The following is a 19,611-nucleotide window of genomic DNA, read 5'->3' as shown; positions in this document are numbered from 1 at the left end:
GCTATTTCAGCCACCCGTTGCTGACCGGTGTATAAAATTGAGCACACAGCCATCTCCATAGACATACATTGGCAGTAGAATGGCCTTACTGAAGAGCTCGGTGACTTTCAACTTGGCACCGTCATCCAGGCAGGTTGCCAAATTTCTGCCCTGCTAGAGCAACCTTGGTCAACTGTAAGTGCTGTTATTGTGAAGTGGAAATGTCTAGGAGCAACAACGGCTCAGTTGTGAAGTGGTAAGCCACACAAGCCCACAGAATGGAACTGCTGAGTGTTGAAGCGCCTAAAAATCATCTGTCCTCGGTTGCAACACTCACTATCAAGTTCCAAACTAGCTCTGGAAGCAACTACAGCACAATAACTGTTTGGAGTTTCATGAAATGGGTTTCCATGGCTGAGCACCTGCACACAAGCCTAAAATTACCATGCGCAATTCCGCGCCTTGGGTGGAGTGGTGTAAAGCTCGCCACCATTGGACTCTGGAGTAGTGGAAATGCGTTCTCTGGAGTGATTCATCATCTGGCAGTCCGACGGACAAATCTGGGTTTGGCGGATGCCAGGAGAACACTACTTGGCCCAATGCATAGTGCCAACTGTAAAGTTTGATGGAGGAGGAATAATGGTCTTGGGCTGTTTTTCATGGTTCGGGCTAGGCCCACTAGGTCCAGTGCAGCGAAATCGTAGTGCTAAAGCAAACAATGACATTCTAAATGATTCTGTGCTTCCAACTTTATGGTAACAGTTTTTGGGAAGGCCCTTTCCTGTTTCAGCATGACAATGTTCCTATGCACAAAGCAAGGTCCATACAAAAATGGTTTGTCAAGATCGGTGTGGAAGAACTTGACTGGCCTGCACAGAGCCCTGACCTCAACCCCATAGAACACCTTTGGGATGAATTGGAACACTGACTGCGAGCCAGGCCTAATCGGCCAACATCAGTGCCCGACCTCACTAATGCTCTTGTTGCTGAATGGAAGCAATGTTCCAACATCTAGTGGAAAGCCTTCCCAGAAGAGTGTATAGCAGCAAAGAGGGGACCAACTCCATATTAATGCCCATGATTTTGGAATGAGATATTCTTCGAGCAGCAGTCCCCATACTTTTGGTAATGCAGTCTCTCTCTCTCACTCTGTGTATATAGGGTTAGTTTGTGTGTCTTAACATATTTTTCTCTGTAGGTAAACACTTTACTCTGACCATAACCATGTTCAACAGTTCTCCCCAGGTGGCCATGTACCACAGAGCAATCAAAGTTACTGTAGACAGACCTAGAGAGCCACACCGTGAATACACACACACACACACAAACCCAAGCAACCCACCTAGATCAGCAGGGTGTGTGTATCTGTACCTGCGTTGTTCTCTGCCCTGGTGTGTTTGATGTAAGCGGAGAACTTGGCAAAGATGTCTCCCTGTTCTTAGTTGCCATTTTAGGATACCTGAGGAACACCAGCGTCAACACACACACAATCTTATTCCCACTCTTGACTGTGTGCTAGTGTATCTGTGTGGAGCTGAAAGAGGATCGTGTAAGGGGACACCAGACACACCTTGAATAATATAGAACACTTTCATTACACACCTTGAATACTAAAGAACAATTTAATTACACACCTCACTGGACACACTGCCATATAACTACTATGATATAATAATTACCCTACTGTACTAAACTAACTACCCCTAGAACTACCTCAAATACCAGCTAACTACCACATATTACTCTTCTGTACTAAACTAACTATCCCATAGAACGACCTCATATACCAGCTAACTACCACATTCCTCATAGTATGTTGTACCGAAGTTGACTGATTAAGGGAAAACACCTGTTTTGCCCCGCACTGCCTGTTCCTGGGCAGTGAAGAGCGATATTAAATTGAACGAATGAATCTGAGCCTCACACTTATCACATGTGAAAGGCGGGGCTTCCAGCGAGATGCGGATTTCATTGGCCTTGTCATGCGTGGTTATAGATCATTTAACCGAAATTGCGAGAGTGTGACACCCCATAGTATGTTGTACCTCATTTACCTCCTTCAGGGAACAGTAGTTATAGTCATAACGTTACGTTCTCCTGTACAGAACTGTGTATGTGTGTAATAGTTTGTGTGTGTTCTCAATCTTTGGTCTGTCCCCAGTCACATATCTTGTACCCAGCAACTCCTGGTTGTGCTGCGTGTGTGTGTGTCAGCTTCTGTCCTGACTGTGACTCTTTGTGTGCGTGTGCTCTGCTGTCAGAATGAGTGTCAGTCAAAAATAGCCATAGGGACGGGGGGGTTGAGGTGTCAGGAAGAAGGGGGGAGAGGAGGGATAGAGGGAGGAAAGCGGTAGAGGGTGGAAAGGAGAGGTGCTTTGGGATTGTAGTGTAGTGAAAATGAGGACAGGATGGATCATGTTCCCTTTTCAACATAATTAGATCTGAAATGACACTATCCCTATATTGCACTGCTTTTGGCCAGAGCCTTTTGCCCAGAGTATAACCCTATGTGGCTCTGGTCAAAAGTGGTGCCCTACAAAGGGAAGAGGGTGTCATTTGGGACTCATCCTTAAACTCAAATGCACCTTGATAAGTCGGGAACAGTGTGTGTTTGTGGGTGTGTATGTGTGTGTTATACCTGTGACCGTGTTTTTATTTAATGAGATGTGTTGTTGTGTTAAATCCACTCTAGATAAGTGTGAAGTTTACGTTAGAGCTCCATCAGAACGTAGGAGGATTATAAAACATCAAACAACCTGCTACTCCGCTTTGTCAAGTCCTCAACTATACACTCACTCCCAATCAATTAAACAATACAACTTTCTGAAAGGAAGAAACATTGAGAGAAACCAGGAGGACCATACCTGTCATACCCCCTCCCCCCCCCCCCAAGCACTCATACAGTAAATACACACACACCCATACAGTATGCTCACATACAGTAAATACCATAGACACACAGCAGTAACACGACCATGCTACCATGACCGTCAGTTGAGTCACTGCACTCTTAGAAAAAAGGGTTCCACAAGGGTTCTTCAGATGTCCTCATAGGAGAACCATGTTTGGTTTCAGGTAGAAGTCTTTGGTTCCAGGAAGAACCATTTGGGTTCCATGTAGAACCCACTATAGAAATAGTTCTACATGGAACCCAAAAGGTGTCAACCTGGAGCCAGAAGGGTTCTACTTGCAACCAAAAAGGCTTATTCAAAGGGTTCTCCTCATCTTCTGATGAGCTGGAGGAGCTGCTCTTGCTCTCCCGTCTGGGCAGAGGAACCATAGGTGCCTTTCTCAGGCTTCCTGTTCTCGTACTTCACCGTTAGACCGGTTCCGTTGCCTGGGGATAGAGTAAAGTTTTAGGAAACAGAATCATTCACCATGTCACTAGGCATCTCATACTACTGGTTCTGGTTCTAGTAGGTAACCTCCGTTGGGCTATCTGAGTCTCTGTCCAGGGGATCTCATAAATGTTCTTACTCTGCTCCTCCATGTTAATGTTGTCGCCACGATGCAACAGGTGCTTCTGACAAGGTGGAGAGAGGGACGGGAGGTTGGAGAGGAAGGAAGGGAGGGAGAAAGTGGGAGAGGGAGGAAAAGAGGGAGGAAGGTTGATGAGATTGTAAATGACCTAGGGGCCCTGTGTGCACATGAGAGCTGTCCCCAACAACAGTCATTGCTGTGATTATTTGGGAACTTTGAACCAGGAGAAAGAGTTCACCTAAGGAGTGAAGGCGAGGGGAGAGAGGACCCTTACATTTTTTTTTACCATGGTAGTACCATGAAAAAAATGCAATGGTACTATCATGTTTTTTTGGTCACTACCATGGCAGGAAATACCATGGTATAAACTTATTTTTGTCATTGTACTGGCTCACATGTTACAAAAATTAACCATGGTAGTACAATGAAAAAAATACCATGGTTTTGTACTAGCAGCATGTAGTGGAACATGAAAGCATGGTAGTTGTTTACAATGTATTATGATGGTCTGCGTCCCAATGTTTTTTTTGGTAAAGTGACCAAAAACGTAATTCATGGTACTTACATAATGCAACATTGATTACTTGCTCTTCAATGGATAAGCTTAGGCCTAGTTCTCTCTTAAACCCCTTTAGCTCATAGTGAAAAACCACATCACACATAGTATTGTAGTGTAGTGTACAGTCGTGGCCAAAAGTTTTGAGAACGACACAAATATCAATTTTCACAAAGTCTGCTGCCTCAGTTTGTAAGATGACAATTTGCATATACTCCACAATGTTCAGATGATGATCAGATGAATTGCAATTAATTGCAAAGTCCCTCTTTGCCATGCAAATGAACTGAATCCCCCAAAAACATTTCCACTGCATTTCAGCCCTGCCACAAAAGGACCAGTTGACATGTCAGTGATTCTCTCGTTAACACTGGTGTGAGTGTTGACGAGGTCAAAGCTGGAGATCACTCTGTCATGCTGATTGAGTTCAAATAACAGACTGGAAGCTTCAAAATGAGTGTGATGCTTGGAATCATTGTTCTTCCTCTGTCAACCATGGTTACCTGCAAGGAAACACAGGCAATTGCTTTGCACAAGAAGGGCTTCACAGGCAATGATATTGCTGCCAGTTATATTGCACCTAAATCAAACATATATTGGATCATCAAGAACTTCAAGGAGAACGGTTCAATTGTTGTGAAGAAGGCTTCAGGGTGCCCAAGAAAGTCCAGCAAGCGTCAGGACCATCTCCTAAAGTTGCTTCAGCTGCAGGATCAGGGCACCAGAGCTTGCTCAGGAATGGCAGAAGGCAGGTGTGAGTGCATCTGCACGCACAGTGAGGCGAAGACTTTTGGAGGATGGCCTGGTGTCAAGAAGGGCAGCAAAGAAGCCACTTCTCTCCAGGAAAAACATCAGGGACAGACTGATATTCTGCAAAAGGTACAGGGATTGGACTGCTGAGGACTGGGGTAAAGTCATTTTCTCGGATGAATCCCCTTCCGATTGTTTGGGGCATCCGGAAAAAAGCTTGTCCTGAGAAGACAAGGTGAGCACTACCATCAGTCCAGTGTCATGCCAACAGTAAAGCATCCTGAGACCATTCATGTGTGGGGTTGCTTCTCAGCCAAGGGAGTGGGCTCACTCACAATTTGGCCTAAGAACACAACCATGAATAAAGAATGGTACCAACACATCCTCCGAGAGCAACTTCTCCCAACCATCCAGGAACAGTTTGGTGACGAACAATGCCTTTTCCAGCATGATGGAGCACCTTGCCAAAAGGCAAAAGTGTTAATAACTAAATGGCTCGTGAAATAAAACATTGATATTTTGAAACTCCCCAGACCTTAATCCCATAGAGAACTTGTGGTCAATCCTCAAGAGGCAGGTGGACAAACAAAAACCCACAAATTCTGACAAACTCCAAGCATTGATTATGCAAGAATGGGCTGCCATCAGTCAGGATGTGGCCCAGAAGTTAATTGACAGCATGCCAGGGCGGATTGCAGAGGTCTTGAAAAAGAAGAGTCAACACTGCAAATATTTGCATCAACTTCATGTAATTGTCAATAAAAGCCTTTGACACTTATGAAATGCTTGTAATTATACTTCAGTATTCCATAGTAACATCTGACAAAAATATCTAAAGACACTGAAGCAGCAAACTTTGTGGAAATTAATATTTGTGTCTCAAAACTTTTGGCCACGACTGTATACTCTTAATGGATCCGGCCCCTTTTCCCCTATAATAACATATCCAAATCTAACTGCCTGTAGCTCAGGCCCTGAATCAAGGATATGCATACTATTGGTATCATTTTAAAGGAAATACTTTAAAGTTTGTGGAAATGTGAAAGGAATTTAGGAGAATATAACAATAGATCTGGTAAAAGATAATATAAAAATAAAAAAACATTATTTTGTATTTTTTTGTACCATCATCTTCGAAATGCAAGAGAAAGGCCATATTGTATTATTCCAGGCCAGTTGCATTTTAGATTTTGGCCACTAGATGGCAGCAGTGTATGTGCTAAATTTTAGACTGATCCAATGAACCATTGTATTTATGTTCAAAATGTTGTATCAAGACTGCCCAAATGTGCCTAATTTGTTTATTAATCACTTTTCATGTTCAGAATTGTGCACTCTCCTCAAACAATAGCATGGTATTATTTCACTGTAATAGCTACTGTAAATTGGACAGTGCAGTTAGATTAACAAGAAGTTAAGCTTTCTGACAATATCAGATATGTCTATGTCCTGGGAAATGTTCTTGTTACTTACAACCTCGTGCTAATCGCATTAGCCTACGATACCGATCCCAAAAACGTTTTGAACCTTGGGACCTGGATAGGGTATGGTGAGAAGAATGAAGGAAATCTGAAACCTTGAAGATTTAAAATAGTTAGTTTATCTGGTGCTTCTCTCTTCAATACAGTTTTTAGTTGGCTCTCACTCAACTGACTTGGCTACTCTTATACAAAAGCCAACATATTAAATCATTTGTATAAAGGTATTAATTATCATCTTTTTTCACAGATACATTTTCATCATGTCATTCTCAACATATCCCTAAAAACAGCAAGTTACATTGTTTCCCTTTGTTTACACTCTGTTGGTACTATAGACATGATGACAGCCTAGGTTGACTGGAGCTAACTTTAGCCAATGTTAGCTTCTATGCTAACTGACTTTTATAAAATAATCAAACTATCAAAACATCATCAAAAAATAACAACAATTATTTAATTATACTCTGCTTAACTTGGTGTTTTATAGCCTGTGCTTCATAACTCGCTCAGCGTGATGATAACGTTTAAATTATTTTGTTTATCTGGTGCTTTAGCTTTCAGTTGGCTTGGCTCTCTCATTCAACTGACTCACTGACTAGGCAGGCTAACACGAGAGCCTTGTAAATCAACCCATATTTATGTTGATTTATTTTCCCTTTTGTAGTTTAACTATTTGCACATCGTTCCAAGCCTTTATATAGCCACAATATGACATTTGAAATGTATCTATTCCTTTGGAACTTTGTGTCATGTTTAACCCTTGTGTGGTGTTTTGTTATTTACCCAATGTTTGCGGGACTGATGGAACCACAACATTATTGGGTTTAAAAAAAAAATACAGCCATAACAATTTATGTAAAAATACTTAATACTTAGATGTTGACTTATATCAATTACAAGCAATATAGACAGCCTACATGTTTAATATTTGCTATTTACCTCTGCTAGATAATATTTATCAATAAAAGCACTTTTTGTTTTTTTTGTTTATAAAATGTGATTTTTGTGAACAATTTTTTTTTTCTTCCAAATGTTGCTTTTTTGTGTCATCAATTAAACAAGGGGGGACTAGTTACCCCATAATACCATACTGCTTGTTTTTTATTGTTTATTTAACCTTTGTTTATGATCTATTTTACTTGCTTTGGCATTGTAAACATATGTTTCCTGTGCCAATAACACCCTTTGAATGGAATTGAATAGATAGAGCGTGAAGCAACCACTAGAGCGAGCGGCTTCCTCTGTGGGCCGAAACAAGCACAACACCCACTTGACTATAAATACTGTACATTATTACAAAATGCAAAAGATTAGGCTACCATATCTCCAGTGGCGACCAATCATTCAGGGCAGAGCCCCACCTGTTAAGATTTTTTTTAAATTAAAGGCCAGAAAAGGTTCAATACTCAGTCAATCCAGCATGACATTTGTCGCCTTCAAAACAACTGGAAACTCAGAACCGGGAAATCTCGGACTTCAGTGAGTTCAAGACAACTGGGAACAACAACAAAAAAAGAGCTCCGACTGGGAAAATACGTTTTGAACGGTCATCCAACTCGGAATTCCAAGTCGGGAACTTGGGCCTCTTCCTAGAGCTTCAACCTGAAGATCACCGATGTCATGATTCAACCTAGTTTTTTTCATAGTTCACAGTTGTCTTGAAAGCACCATAAATCTAGAGAATGCCAGATTTTGATGACAAAATTTGCCCTCAAGAAGGACTGCCGCGCCACCTTCCTGTTCAAGTGAGCACAGCACAACGGTCCAAAAATCTATTGTATGCTGTTGCATGATGTAATATGCCAGGGAGATATGTATACTGTACTTAAGAAAGTAATACTACCTGTATGTTGTGGAGTAAGCTGTTAGTAGCCCATGTGGCTCACCATAATAAATTGGTCCCTTTCCCCTTCATAATTTAGCCTACTGTTCTGACTTGGTGATGCACATATAGACTATAGCATGTTTCAGAGAAATGTCATCATCGAATATTGTAAGAGCTTTCGTTGTCTGCTTATATGCCCCTTTGTTTATACTACGGTTCTGACTTTGTGTACAGAGAGAAATCTATAAGAACGGCCCATGTTCTGAATTCTGTACATTTCAAAGGTGCTGAACAAATAGTTATATTGACTTGGTCTGTTTTAGCTCGCTCATTAATGTCTTAATCTAAATTACGGATGGCCTCTTATCCGCTCATCGTTCCCTTATGCCATAGTTTGTAGATCTCAATTGTCAGTAGAAAGCACATTTGTTTAAGCAAGTCAGCCATGTTTTTAAAAAAGGCAGTAAATGAGGCTGACAGACAAGGCTCCGCTTGTAGCAGTGGTAAGGATTCACTCCATGGTGCTGAAAAGAAAGATCTGCTGTTGGGACAGCTTTATGTAGGCCCTAACAGTTTGTGGCCACTGTTAGTCACTGTTATAGTGCATTAAGTACATTTTACGACTCTGCCATTGTGGGGGTATGATTCGTCCCACCCGGGCGCCGGTGTAGGCGTGTTTTGCATGGCTGGAAGTTGATGCATTCGATTTGGAACTGGGCTGCCTCGCAGTCATGCGCCAGGTGCCCTGTTCAAAGCCCATGGCGAAGTCGGCTTAAAACAAAAGTGACGTTCAGTGTTGTGTTGTGTAGAGGCTTTGCTGACATGCATAATTTTTGTTGTTGTTAAGTCTGCCCCACCAAGATTTACATGCTAAAATCACCACTGCATATATCTCACATTCTCCCACATTGCAGGTTGGCAACACAGGGAACCCAAACATGAGCGAAAAACGGTACTATTCATACAGAAGGTATTATCCCTTTTTCACAGCAACTTTTTCCCTTTTTCTGTGATGTTACAAACAAACTAGGTCCAACAATAGTAGCCTGCCTCTGACTTTATCCTAAACTTGCCCATACTGGTATATAAATTAATCAATATTATACCAACCTACCTCTTTTGACCTTGGGGGTGGGTTATTTATTTATTGTATTATACTGCCATTATACTATGGTAACGCGCAATTAATAAAGATTATAATTTCTGGTACCATTTATCATACTTCATACATCAAAGCTAAGACCATGGTACATTTCCATGATTCAGCTCTATACCATGGTATAAGTGAAAGTACCATAGTAGCAGCATGGTATGAATGAAAGTACCATAGTATCACCATGGTACATTTTTGTAAGGGGAGGAAGGGAAGAGAGGAGAGGAAGAGAGAAGACGTGAGAGGAGAGACAGTGGGGAAACCTCAATTGTAATTCTCCTTGCGCCCTCTTTCTTTGCCTCCATCTCAAAAGAAGGAGGCGAGGAGAGAGAATTCTAGGATTATGCAAATGACATTCTCCGGGGGAGAGGAAGAGAGGAGAAGAGACTTGTTGATCAGCCCTCTGTCCACTGGACCAATCAGGAAGCATCTGTTGTGGGTGTGAAACTGCTGTCAACGTTTTCTAAATGACGATTGGTTGACTGAGGTGCTTGTCAACGGAACGCCTCTATTTTGAGTACATTTTACGATTATTGTCATTGTGGGGTATGATTAATCGCCCGTGTAGGCGTGTTTTGCATCGGCTGAAAGTTGATGCATTCGATTTGGAACTGGGCTGCATCCCGGGAAGGTCCCGGTTCAAAGCCCATGGACAAGTCGACTCAAAACGGAAGTGAGGTAATTAGGCACGTAGTAGTAATTAGTAGGCTTCTGTGTTTTCCCATGCAAAAGGGATTGCTTTTAATAAAAACGATTTATCTGCCTTCGCAATGAAAGGTAGTTAGAAATGTCAAACATTTATTTTATGGAAAAGAGATGTATGTTTCTGCACGATGCACCATGTTACCTTGTTGACAAAATGACGGAGCCGCGCAGATCACTGTTCGATTTTGAGAGGGGCGTGCCCCCCTCCCCGCTTTCACCCAATGACATGGCGGGCATATTTCCGTTGCCCCGCGGCTCAGCATAATCGAATGCGCCCATTGTGAAATTGAAATGACAACAGCTAGCTAAGGAAGTGAAAGCGGGTATATATAAAACCAAAACTTTGCTTTTGGAGGAACATAGACTGAGCACCTCCATAGAACGACAATCTAATGAGAAAGCTGTCAGGTACGTAGAATTGTTGACAAACAAGGTTCGTATGACGATCTTGCACAATCGTTGAGCCGGCTGGATAACGGCGTTAGTAAATATTCAATGTCGGCTACCTGGCAGAGGTAGCTAGTTAGCTAGCTTACTTTTAGCTTGGAGTACAAGTCGTCAACTCTTAGATAACTAACGTTACACAGCTAGAGAGCTAATCAACTGTCTTGTCAGGGATATGTGATGTGGACGGGGTGGTGTCAAAATACCTAGTTAGCTTGCAAACTATAGTGTCATGTCATACCCGGACAGCACAGGACTTCCTGATTATCTAGCTAGCTAGGTCCATTATCTTGGTCCCAAGGTTGTCATATGATGTCCATGTTAAACAATAGTCTGCACACTTTGCATATAGGTGGTGAGGTTCACTGGGACTTGTTTGACAATCAACACAGGTGTGTGTCTTGTGAGCCCTGTGTGTGTCGGGTGAGCCTGTGCCAGATCACATCAGCGTTAATTCAGTATATTAGTCAAATTTCACAGAAGTGTAAAAGATCAGAGCCCTCTCTGTTCTCCTCAGAAAGATGGTTAACTTCATCTAATGGAAACACAAACTAGAAAATTACATTTGGAATGGGAAGCGTCTCCCTCAGGGAGAGAGGGAGCTTTTTACAGAAAGTTTAAGCTTGGAATACATGTATAACAAGGTTTTATTGGTGTCTACGCCACAAACCTAATTTGGTCTTTCGGTAAGTTTGCATAGACTTTGCAATCATCGGCCTCAGTCTGCTTTAGTCTTCTTTCGTACATCACCTTGAACACTGACATATAAAGACTTTATTGACTCTAAAGCACAGGAGGGTCATAATAATGGTGCAGAACGGCACAAATGGACTGGCATCAAACACCTGGAAACCATGTGTTTGATACCATTCCACATAATCCGCTCCAGTCATTAACACAAGCCTGTTCTCCCCAATTAAGGTGCCACCAACCTCCTATGCTTTAAAGTGTCTACACCACAACACTAATTTGGTCTATTTCTCTCTCAGGATGTTAGTCCTGCTGTACTTCCTCTTTATGTTCGCTTCATTGGCTGCTTCAGTGGGGCAGACAAGAAGTGGAAAAAGATGTGACGCGGGTGTTGCGGCCCCCATTCCGGTGCTGCTCGTGTCGTTTGATGGTTTCAGAGCTGACTACCTTCAACGGTTCACTCTACCCAACCTAAAGCTGCTGTATTCGCAGGGAGTCCTGGTGGAACAACTTACTAATGTCTTCATCACCAAGACCTTCCCTAACCACTACAGCCTGGTAATATATAACCTTTCACCCCTGACCTATAACCCCTTGTGAGTTATCGAGGGGATGGTGTACTACAAACATTTTAGAAGTTGAATACCCAAAAAGCCTACTAAATAAGTAGTATGGGAATTCGATAGCAGTTTGTATGACCCCTAAATGCTAACCTCTTACCTCTATGCCCTCCAGGTGACAGGTCTGTATGCAGAGTCTCATGGCGTCATAGCTAGCAATATGTATGACCACGTGACTCATAAGCACTTCACTATCTTCAACGACACCGACCCTTTCTGGTGGAATGAAGCTGAACCCCTCTGGGTCACTGCACTGGATTGTGGGTACAAGACGGGTGTGGCCATGTGGCCGGGGTCAGACTTGCCGATCAGGAACAGAACAGCGACTCACTTCATGCCCTACAACTCCTCCGTGACCTTTAGTCAACGCCTGGCCAATGTCACTGACTGGCTGACTGGGGTATGTAACTTCTGACCCATAATCCCAGTTATTGTTTTCACTGAGTAGTGCTTTCAGAGATGGAAGTGAGACATCCCACTCCCTAATCTTTTATGGTTCATATACAGTCAATGAACTAAGCAGACCAGTCCCAACTGCTATTGCATTGGTGTCTATGGGAGAGCAACCCCTTAAGCAGACGGGAAGTGTGACCATTTTTTTTCTCCAATGGTAAACGGCCTGAGTAAGACATCTTCATTTGTCCTCCCTCCATTCCTCTCTCCAGGGCCAGGGTAAAGGGGAGGGGCCAGTATCGTTTGCAGCCCTGTATTGGGAGGAGCCAGACAGGACAGGTCACATGTATGGACCAGACAACACCACCCACATAGGACAGGCTCTTAAAGAGGTACTGGACGTGTGTGTGTCACACAATATTACATTGCATTATATTGTGCTCAGTTCTACTGATTTTGAACTGTGTGACGTGTGTTAACAGGTAGATGACAATGTGGGTCTGCTGATGTCGGAGCTGATGCGTACAGGGTTGTGGGGGCATGTCAATGTCATCATCACCAGTGACCATGGAATGGCCCAGTGTTCCACTGATCGCATCATCAGGCTGGATGACTGTCTGCACCCTGACAACTACTCAGTAGTAGACCTAACCCCTATCGCTGCTATCATGCCCAACAGAGGTGTATACACACAAACACACACATTTGTTATGAGTGAAAAGTTTGACTGGTTAAAGGAGAGGTTGGTTAATGTGTATGTGTGTGTGTGTGTGTGTGTCAGACCCCAAGGCTGTGTTTTCCCTACTGAGTGGTTGCCATACCCACATGACTGCGTACCTGAAGAAGGACATTCCTGATAGGCTGCACTACAGGAACAATGACAGGATTCAACCAATCATATTAGTCGCTGACGAGGGATGGACTATCGTACAGAGGGGAGGGCTACCACGTCGTAAGGCTTTCACACATGACCCAAACACACACACATATATATATATATATAACTAACCGTCTGTCTCTGTGTGTACACTCTAGTGGGAGACCACGGCTATGACAACACTCTACCCAGTATGCACCCCTTCCTGGTGGCAGTGGGCCCAGGCTTCCTTCCTGGTTACCGTCTCCCGCTGTTACAGAGTGTTGATGTCTACCCAATAATGTGTCAGCTGCTTGGGGTTCCACCAGCACCAAACAACGGATCTCTGTCCCAGGCACGCTGCTTCCTGGCTGGGGAGGACTGTGTCGACATCCCCCTGGTGGTGGGACTGGTGGTGGGGGTACTGCTGGTTCTCACCACACTCACTGGTTAGTCTGCGGTATTGCTTGTAATATATACGTTGCAATATCATCATGTTTTAAGTGAACTATGTCGTTTTTGTAATAGTCAAGAGAGAGAAGGGTGCTCCTTTAAATTTCCTTTCTCGCTCTCTTTTTCTATATACTACTTTTATATTTTGTCATGGACTTTAATATTTGACTTTTTATTATTGATATTTGTACTGCACTGTTGAGGAGAGCTTGCAAGTAAGCATTTCACTATACCGTTTACACCTCTGTAACCTCTTACATGTGACGAATAAACTGAGTTGATCTCTCTCTCTCTGTCAGGACTGTTCAAGTTGTGGAGGCCACGGCGTCAGTCATCCTCTCGTCCCTTCCAACGCCTCTCTATACAGGACGATGATGATGATGATGACCCTTTGCTGGACTAGAGTAATCAACTCCCAGCTCGACTAGACTGACCAATCACAGATCAGAACGTCATATCACATCCAAACAGAGGTCATCACCACCACGCTCCCAACAACCAATCGGTACTCTGGTCAAACGTTTTGCACTAAATAGGGAAGAGTGTCTAATTTCAGACACAGCCATACTCTGTTATGAGACTAAACAGAGCAGTTGTTAGATTTCAGATTCACACACTCCTCTTTCTCTGTGGTATCATATTCATGCCATTTTCAAATAAATGCATGAACTATAAATAAACAAATTAAACCACAAATAGTTAAAAAGAAATAAGACACCAAAGAGAACAGTCAGTTGATAGAAACAAACTGGGGTTACTTGAATATGTCTATATACAAAGAAGCCACCTATAATGATAACATGTTATGTGTATAAAAAAAAATCTCAGTTCATTTGGAAAGATTTGCAGACAATCATAAAGAAGTATTCATCATTATGTTTAAGAGAGATTCTAGTAAAGGGAGGTAAATCTGAATATTGAAGAGTATAGATCCTAAGAGTACCGCTATATTGCAGTAGTATATTGAACAGCAGTCATGCTGTAAAGTTGTTATATAGGTTTTATTAAGGGTTTTATTAGATATTCTGTATACTACTGAGCCAGGGAGTGGAGTCAAAAACCGGATTGAAGCTATGTTTCTGTTAGTCACTTAATTTGATTTTATTTAGTAATGTGTGTTTGCTGTGCTAAGCTATAGCACTGGCACTATATGGTCTCCTGTAGTGTTAAGGAGACCTGTTATGCTGTTAGATTCATGTTCAGGGGCCACATTTATAAACGTTGCGTAAGTACAAAGAATACCCCAAAACATGCATGCTCCAGTTTTCATGAAAAAGTTGGCATTTATATAAACTGAACTTGACTTGAGAATGTGCTTAACTCCCCACAAACTTTAGACCATGCATATGCTCAATATCTAGTGGTTAAAGTTTTCTATTGCAAGCAGGCATGTACTGAAAGTAGGCTGCCAGGAGCCATTTGCTGTCAGTGAGAAAAGCCTAAATCTATGTTTTATTTTTGGAATGTAAAGTAATTAGACCTAGGAATCTATTTCCTTATTATTTTATTAATGATTGCAGTAGCCTAGATTACAGTATTATAATTTTTTTGTAGCCTAGACAACGTTTCAGAATTGGCGGGCAGTCCAGCATATTTTGGTTGAGGGAAAAGTCGATGCAAAACATGTTGAATTCAAACGTTATGCTGACAGGTCCACAACAATTTGCCTTTTTTCCGTACACTGTCAGTCCTTTGCCAAATTCAACATAAGTTACTGCAAATTATTAAAACATTCTGCCAACACTGTAAATAGACCGGTAGCTTATGTAACATTTTTGACAGTAGGCTACAGTATTGCTATTCTATAGGAGCGTGGAGTGCAGCATCATAGCATAATTAATCTCAGAGCCTATACCCACCAAGGCAGGAGATAAATACAGTCTATTGAAAAACAAAATATTGAACAATTAGTTTTTGCTGTAGCATTTACTTTTAAATTGTTTCAAATAAACAATCAATCTTGCAGAACGCACAGTGTATAGCTCTCCCTTTAGGCAGCAAGCATGTTTATTTAGAAAGTCACTGCAAAATATCAAAACGTTCTGCCCACACCTCTACAGAAATGTGATCAAATTAGCCATTACCCTTTTTATTTTTTTATTTTTTTTTGAAACTGTCGTGGCCTAATTCCAATAGTTCCAAATTATATAGCAAATAAAAGGTGTTATTGTCACCATAAATGGTGACTGGTGCCGTTATAATGCTTGTTCACACACGCACAGTTTTAGGATGGTTTGGATTTATAACTGGACATATGTGTATGTATGGTGTGCGCCAAGTTTATAAATCTCAATATTTTTAGACTCGTTTTCAGATAGCGCACGCAGATATTTTGTTATACATTTACGCAGCGGTTATAAATGAAGCCCCAGGTCCTTTATCTAAAAATATGTCATTGAAGAAGAACTTTACTGTTTTGTGTTTGTTTGATTCTCTTCAAGCTACTGTGTGTGTGTGTGTGTGTGTGTGTGTCGGCTGAGAAAGGGTGTCCAATGTCTTTTTATTATTCTTTAAAATCTTTTTATGCACATGTTTATTTTGTGTGGTTTGTTTCCAGATAGCTCAGATCTTCCATTACTAAATGATTGTAGTTGTGTAGAGAAGTCGAAGATCTGCTGTTACTGTGGGTACTATACCATAGTTACTATGTTTGCAGTACTATGATTACTGTGCTGTTACTATGGTTACTGTGTTATTACTATGCGAACCAGTTGATGTCCCACCTCCAGGTGGCTACTGAATTGGTCCTCTGTGTGTTTCTGCTCATATTGTCATTGAAGGACAAATAAAAGTATAAAGTGTACACATTGTATCATTATTTTTCAAAATGCTTAGACTCCACCCCCACCCACTATCGCTTCCCCCTACCTACAGCTGAAGTCAGAAGTTTACATACACATAGGTTGGAGTCATTAAAACGCGTTTTTCAACCACTCCACAAATTTCTTGTTAACAAACTATAGTTTTGGCAAGTCGGTTAGGACTTGCCATCTACTTTGTGCATGACAAGTAATTTTTCCAACAATTGTTAACAGACAGATTATTTAACTTATAATTCACTGTATCACAATTCCAGTGGGTCAGAAGTTTACATACACTAAGTTGACTGTGCAGCTTGGAAAATTCCAGAAAATGAAGTCATGGCTTTAGAAGCTTCTGAGAGGCTAATTGACATCATTTGAGTCAATTGGAGGTGTACATGTGAATGTATTTCAAGGCCTACCTTCAAACTCAGTGCCTCTTTGCTTGACATCATGGGAAAATCAAAAGAAATAAGCCATAACCTCAGAAAAAATTGTAGACCTCCACATGTCTGGTTCATCCTTGGGAGCAATTTCCAAATGCTTGAAGGTACCACGTTCATCTGTACAAACAATAGTACGCAAGCATAAACACCATGGGACCATGCAGCCGCCATACCGCTCAGGAAGGAGACGCGTTCTGTCTCCTAGAGATGAACATACTTTGGTGCGAAAAGTGCAAATCAATCCCAGAGCAACAGCGAAGGACCTTGTGAAGATGCTGGAGGAAATGGGTACAAAAGTATATATCCACAGTAGAACGAGTCCTATATCAACATAACCTGAAAAGCCACTCAGCAAGGAAGAAGCCACTGCTCCAAAACCACCATAAAAAAGCCAGACTATGGTTTGCAACTGCACATGGGGACAAAGATCATACTTTTTGGAGAAATGTCCTCTAGTCTGATGAAACAAAAATAGAACTGTTTGGCCATCGTTATGTTTGGAGGGAAAAGGGGGTGCTTGCAAGCCAAAGAAAACCATCCCAACCGTGAAGCACGGGTGTGACAGCATCATGTTGTGGGGGTGCTTTGCTGCAGGAGGGACTGGTGCACTTCACAAAATAGATGGCAACACGAGGAAGGAAAATCATGACGAAGATAAACAATTTAAAGGCAAATGCTACCAAATACTAATTGAGTGTATGTAAACTTCTGACCCACTGGGAATGTGATGAAAGAAATAAAAGCTGAAATAAATCATTCTCGCTACTATTATTCTGGCATTTCACATCTGTTAAAATCAAGTGGTGATCCTAACTGACCTAAGACAGGGAATTTTCACTCCGATTAAATGTTTAAAGTTTAAATGTATTTGGGTAAGGTGTTTGTAAACTTCTGACTTCAACTGTATGCTTAATCATTACAATTGATTCATATAATTGACAGGTGTGTGTGTGTAGCTAGGTTTCCATCCGGTAGGTGGCAGATTTTCATGCAAATATTGTAAAATCTGCATAAAACAATATGTACACTTTCCCACCAGAGATGTGTTTTCATCAAACGGACTTATTGCTGATTAAAGGATGTGCGTGATGAAGTAGAGCACATACAAATAGTTCCCATGCACCTAATAAAAAATACAAGTTAAATGGGTTTCCATCTGCTGTTACTGTCATAGGCTACTGGTCTTTTTCCTTTCGGGCATGGTTTTGTTTGCTATTGAATGAGCAATGGATAACTGGTGGCCTAATATTTGTTGTGTAGAGGTAATAAACCAGTTATGTCAGAAAAAGAGAAAAATGCTCTGCAATATGATTATGATTTAGGTCTATATAATGAAAGTAAAATAAATATATTAGGCAACATGCCCTATGAGATGTTCTTACCAACGGCAAAGGCGTCTGGTTTTCATTAGGCCTACGTTTTAATGATTTTATTAGCCTACCATTATCATTCCTGTGGGTCAAACTCCTACATTTCCCCAAAAAGAACAATATTTGCTTGCAATACAGTTGATCAACCACTAGAAGTTGTGCATATGCCATTTCTAAGATTTGCGTGGAGATATGCACACTTTCCTATCAAGTTCAAAATGGATAAATGCCAACATTTGCGGGAAAACTGGCGCACGCACCTTTAGATAAATGAGGCCCTAAGAAACCAACAAAATAAAAGAACCACACACATTTTGGAAAATCTTCAATTCACTCACAACATACTGTATTAAAATGAAAGATACAAAATGTTAGTAGATATGGACTCATGTAACATTTTTGTATTGTTCAGATTGAACTATGTCTTGTGACCAATATCACTACAGATAGGAACTACTAGTATATCATAGTATGTCAGAATTGTCACAGGTTAATAAGTCTTTTCAGGAGGTAATGTAACAGCAATAACCCATCCCACAACAACATCAAGTTTAGTGTGACAATCTCCCAACATTAGCATCAGAGGGGTATGCCACCAAGCAAGATCAATAAGTTAGTTAGCTAAACTTTGAACCCTCCTGAACAAACCCACATACAGCAGACCCAGGGCAACAACATCACAGTCCTACTAAACGTTGTGTTCATCATTCTCATTCAGTTTGGATATTCTAAATGACGGAAAAACATAAATCAGCAGTATGTAGTTAGAACCAAAAGAGATAGGGGCAACGAGAGTACCTTAAAGATATTTACAAGCAAAACAAATACTTTTAGATTAAAATATAAAAAGTTTCTAGTGGGTCCTGTGAGTTCAAATGAAATTATGACTTTTCATGTCATACATTTTATGTCACCCCTGTACAATACAACAATGTTAAGTTTGGTAAAAGGTAGACTCATCAATATGACGTCATCATACACAGAGGTGTGATTTCCAAATCTGTCACTCTTGTTGCTTCTCAATGTGTACCTTCCCTTGAGACATGTCCCCATTAGACAGAGCGATAGTGGCAGTCTTTGCAGAAATACATTTTACGGTTGATTTCTGTAAGCAGGAAGTTGACCTGTATGATGATGTCATATTGCAGAGTATACCTTTAACCTGCTCTGTGCTTATAAGAGTTGGCTCCAGGGCAGCCTGACAGACTAATGTCCTGACCACCAGTTAGAATGACTCACTGACTGACTTTTAAAAAAATGTTATATAAATACTGAACAAAAATATAAATGCAACATGTAAAATGTTGGTCCCACGTTTCATGAGTGCTGGGAACAATAAAAGATCACTCTAAAATATGCAGTTTTGTCACACAACACAACGTCAAAGATGTCTCAAGTTTTGCGGGAGCGTGCAATTGGCAAGTTGACTGCAGGAATGTCCACCAGAGCTGTTGCCAGAGAATTGAATGTTAATTTCTCTATCATAAGCTGCCTCCAACGCCGTTTTAGAGAATTTGGCAGTACGTTCAAGCGGCCTCACAACCGCAGACCACGAGTAACCACGCCAGCCCAGGACCTTCACATCTGGTTTCTTCACCAGCGGGTTCGT

The 19,611-nt window shown here is 41.4% G+C and overlaps 1 protein-coding gene across 2 annotated transcripts; it reads left to right on the top strand.

The window, feature by feature from the left end:
- Positions 1–9,785: 9,785 nt before the first annotated feature.
- Positions 9,786–16,188, top strand: enpp4 (ectonucleotide pyrophosphatase/phosphodiesterase 4). 2 transcript variants are annotated; one of them, XM_036954769.1, is made up of 8 exons: positions 9,786–9,902; positions 11,363–11,621; positions 11,799–12,083; positions 12,349–12,468; positions 12,559–12,757; positions 12,858–13,028; positions 13,112–13,381; positions 13,685–16,188. In XM_036954769.1, the coding sequence occupies exons 2-8, from the start codon at positions 11,364–11,366 to the stop codon at positions 13,786–13,788; spliced, it is 1,407 nt and encodes a 468-aa protein (XP_036810664.1). In that variant the 5' UTR covers positions 9,786–9,902; position 11,363; the 3' UTR covers positions 13,789–16,188. The 2 variants fall into 2 exon arrangements, with proteins under 2 accessions (XP_036810664.1, XP_021429846.2); XM_021574171.2 differs by lacking the exon at positions 9,786–9,902 and adding an exon at positions 10,176–10,337.
- Positions 16,189–19,611: the final 3,423 nt, after the last annotated feature.

The sequence above is a fragment of the Oncorhynchus mykiss genome, chromosome 19 (assembly GCF_013265735.2).
Source record: "Oncorhynchus mykiss isolate Arlee chromosome 19, USDA_OmykA_1.1, whole genome shotgun sequence".
Taxonomy (NCBI): Eukaryota; Metazoa; Chordata; class Actinopteri; order Salmoniformes; family Salmonidae; genus Oncorhynchus; species Oncorhynchus mykiss.
The sequence above is the reverse complement of the archived record's forward strand: the minus strand, read 5'-3'. Positions and strand labels throughout refer to the sequence as shown.

Excerpts from the sequence above, each read along its gene's own strand:
- enpp4 (XM_036954769.1), top strand. The coding sequence starts at position 11,364 with ATGTTAGTCCTGCTGTACTTCCTCTTTATGTTCGCTTCATTGGCTGCT. Across the intron at positions 11,622-11,798 it reads TCCCTAACCACTACAGCCTG|GTGACAGGTCTGTATGCAGA; the intron begins GTAATATATAAC and ends TATGCCCTCCAG. Across the intron at positions 12,469-12,558 it reads TAGGACAGGCTCTTAAAGAG|GTAGATGACAATGTGGGTCT; the intron begins GTACTGGACGTG and ends GTGTGTTAACAG.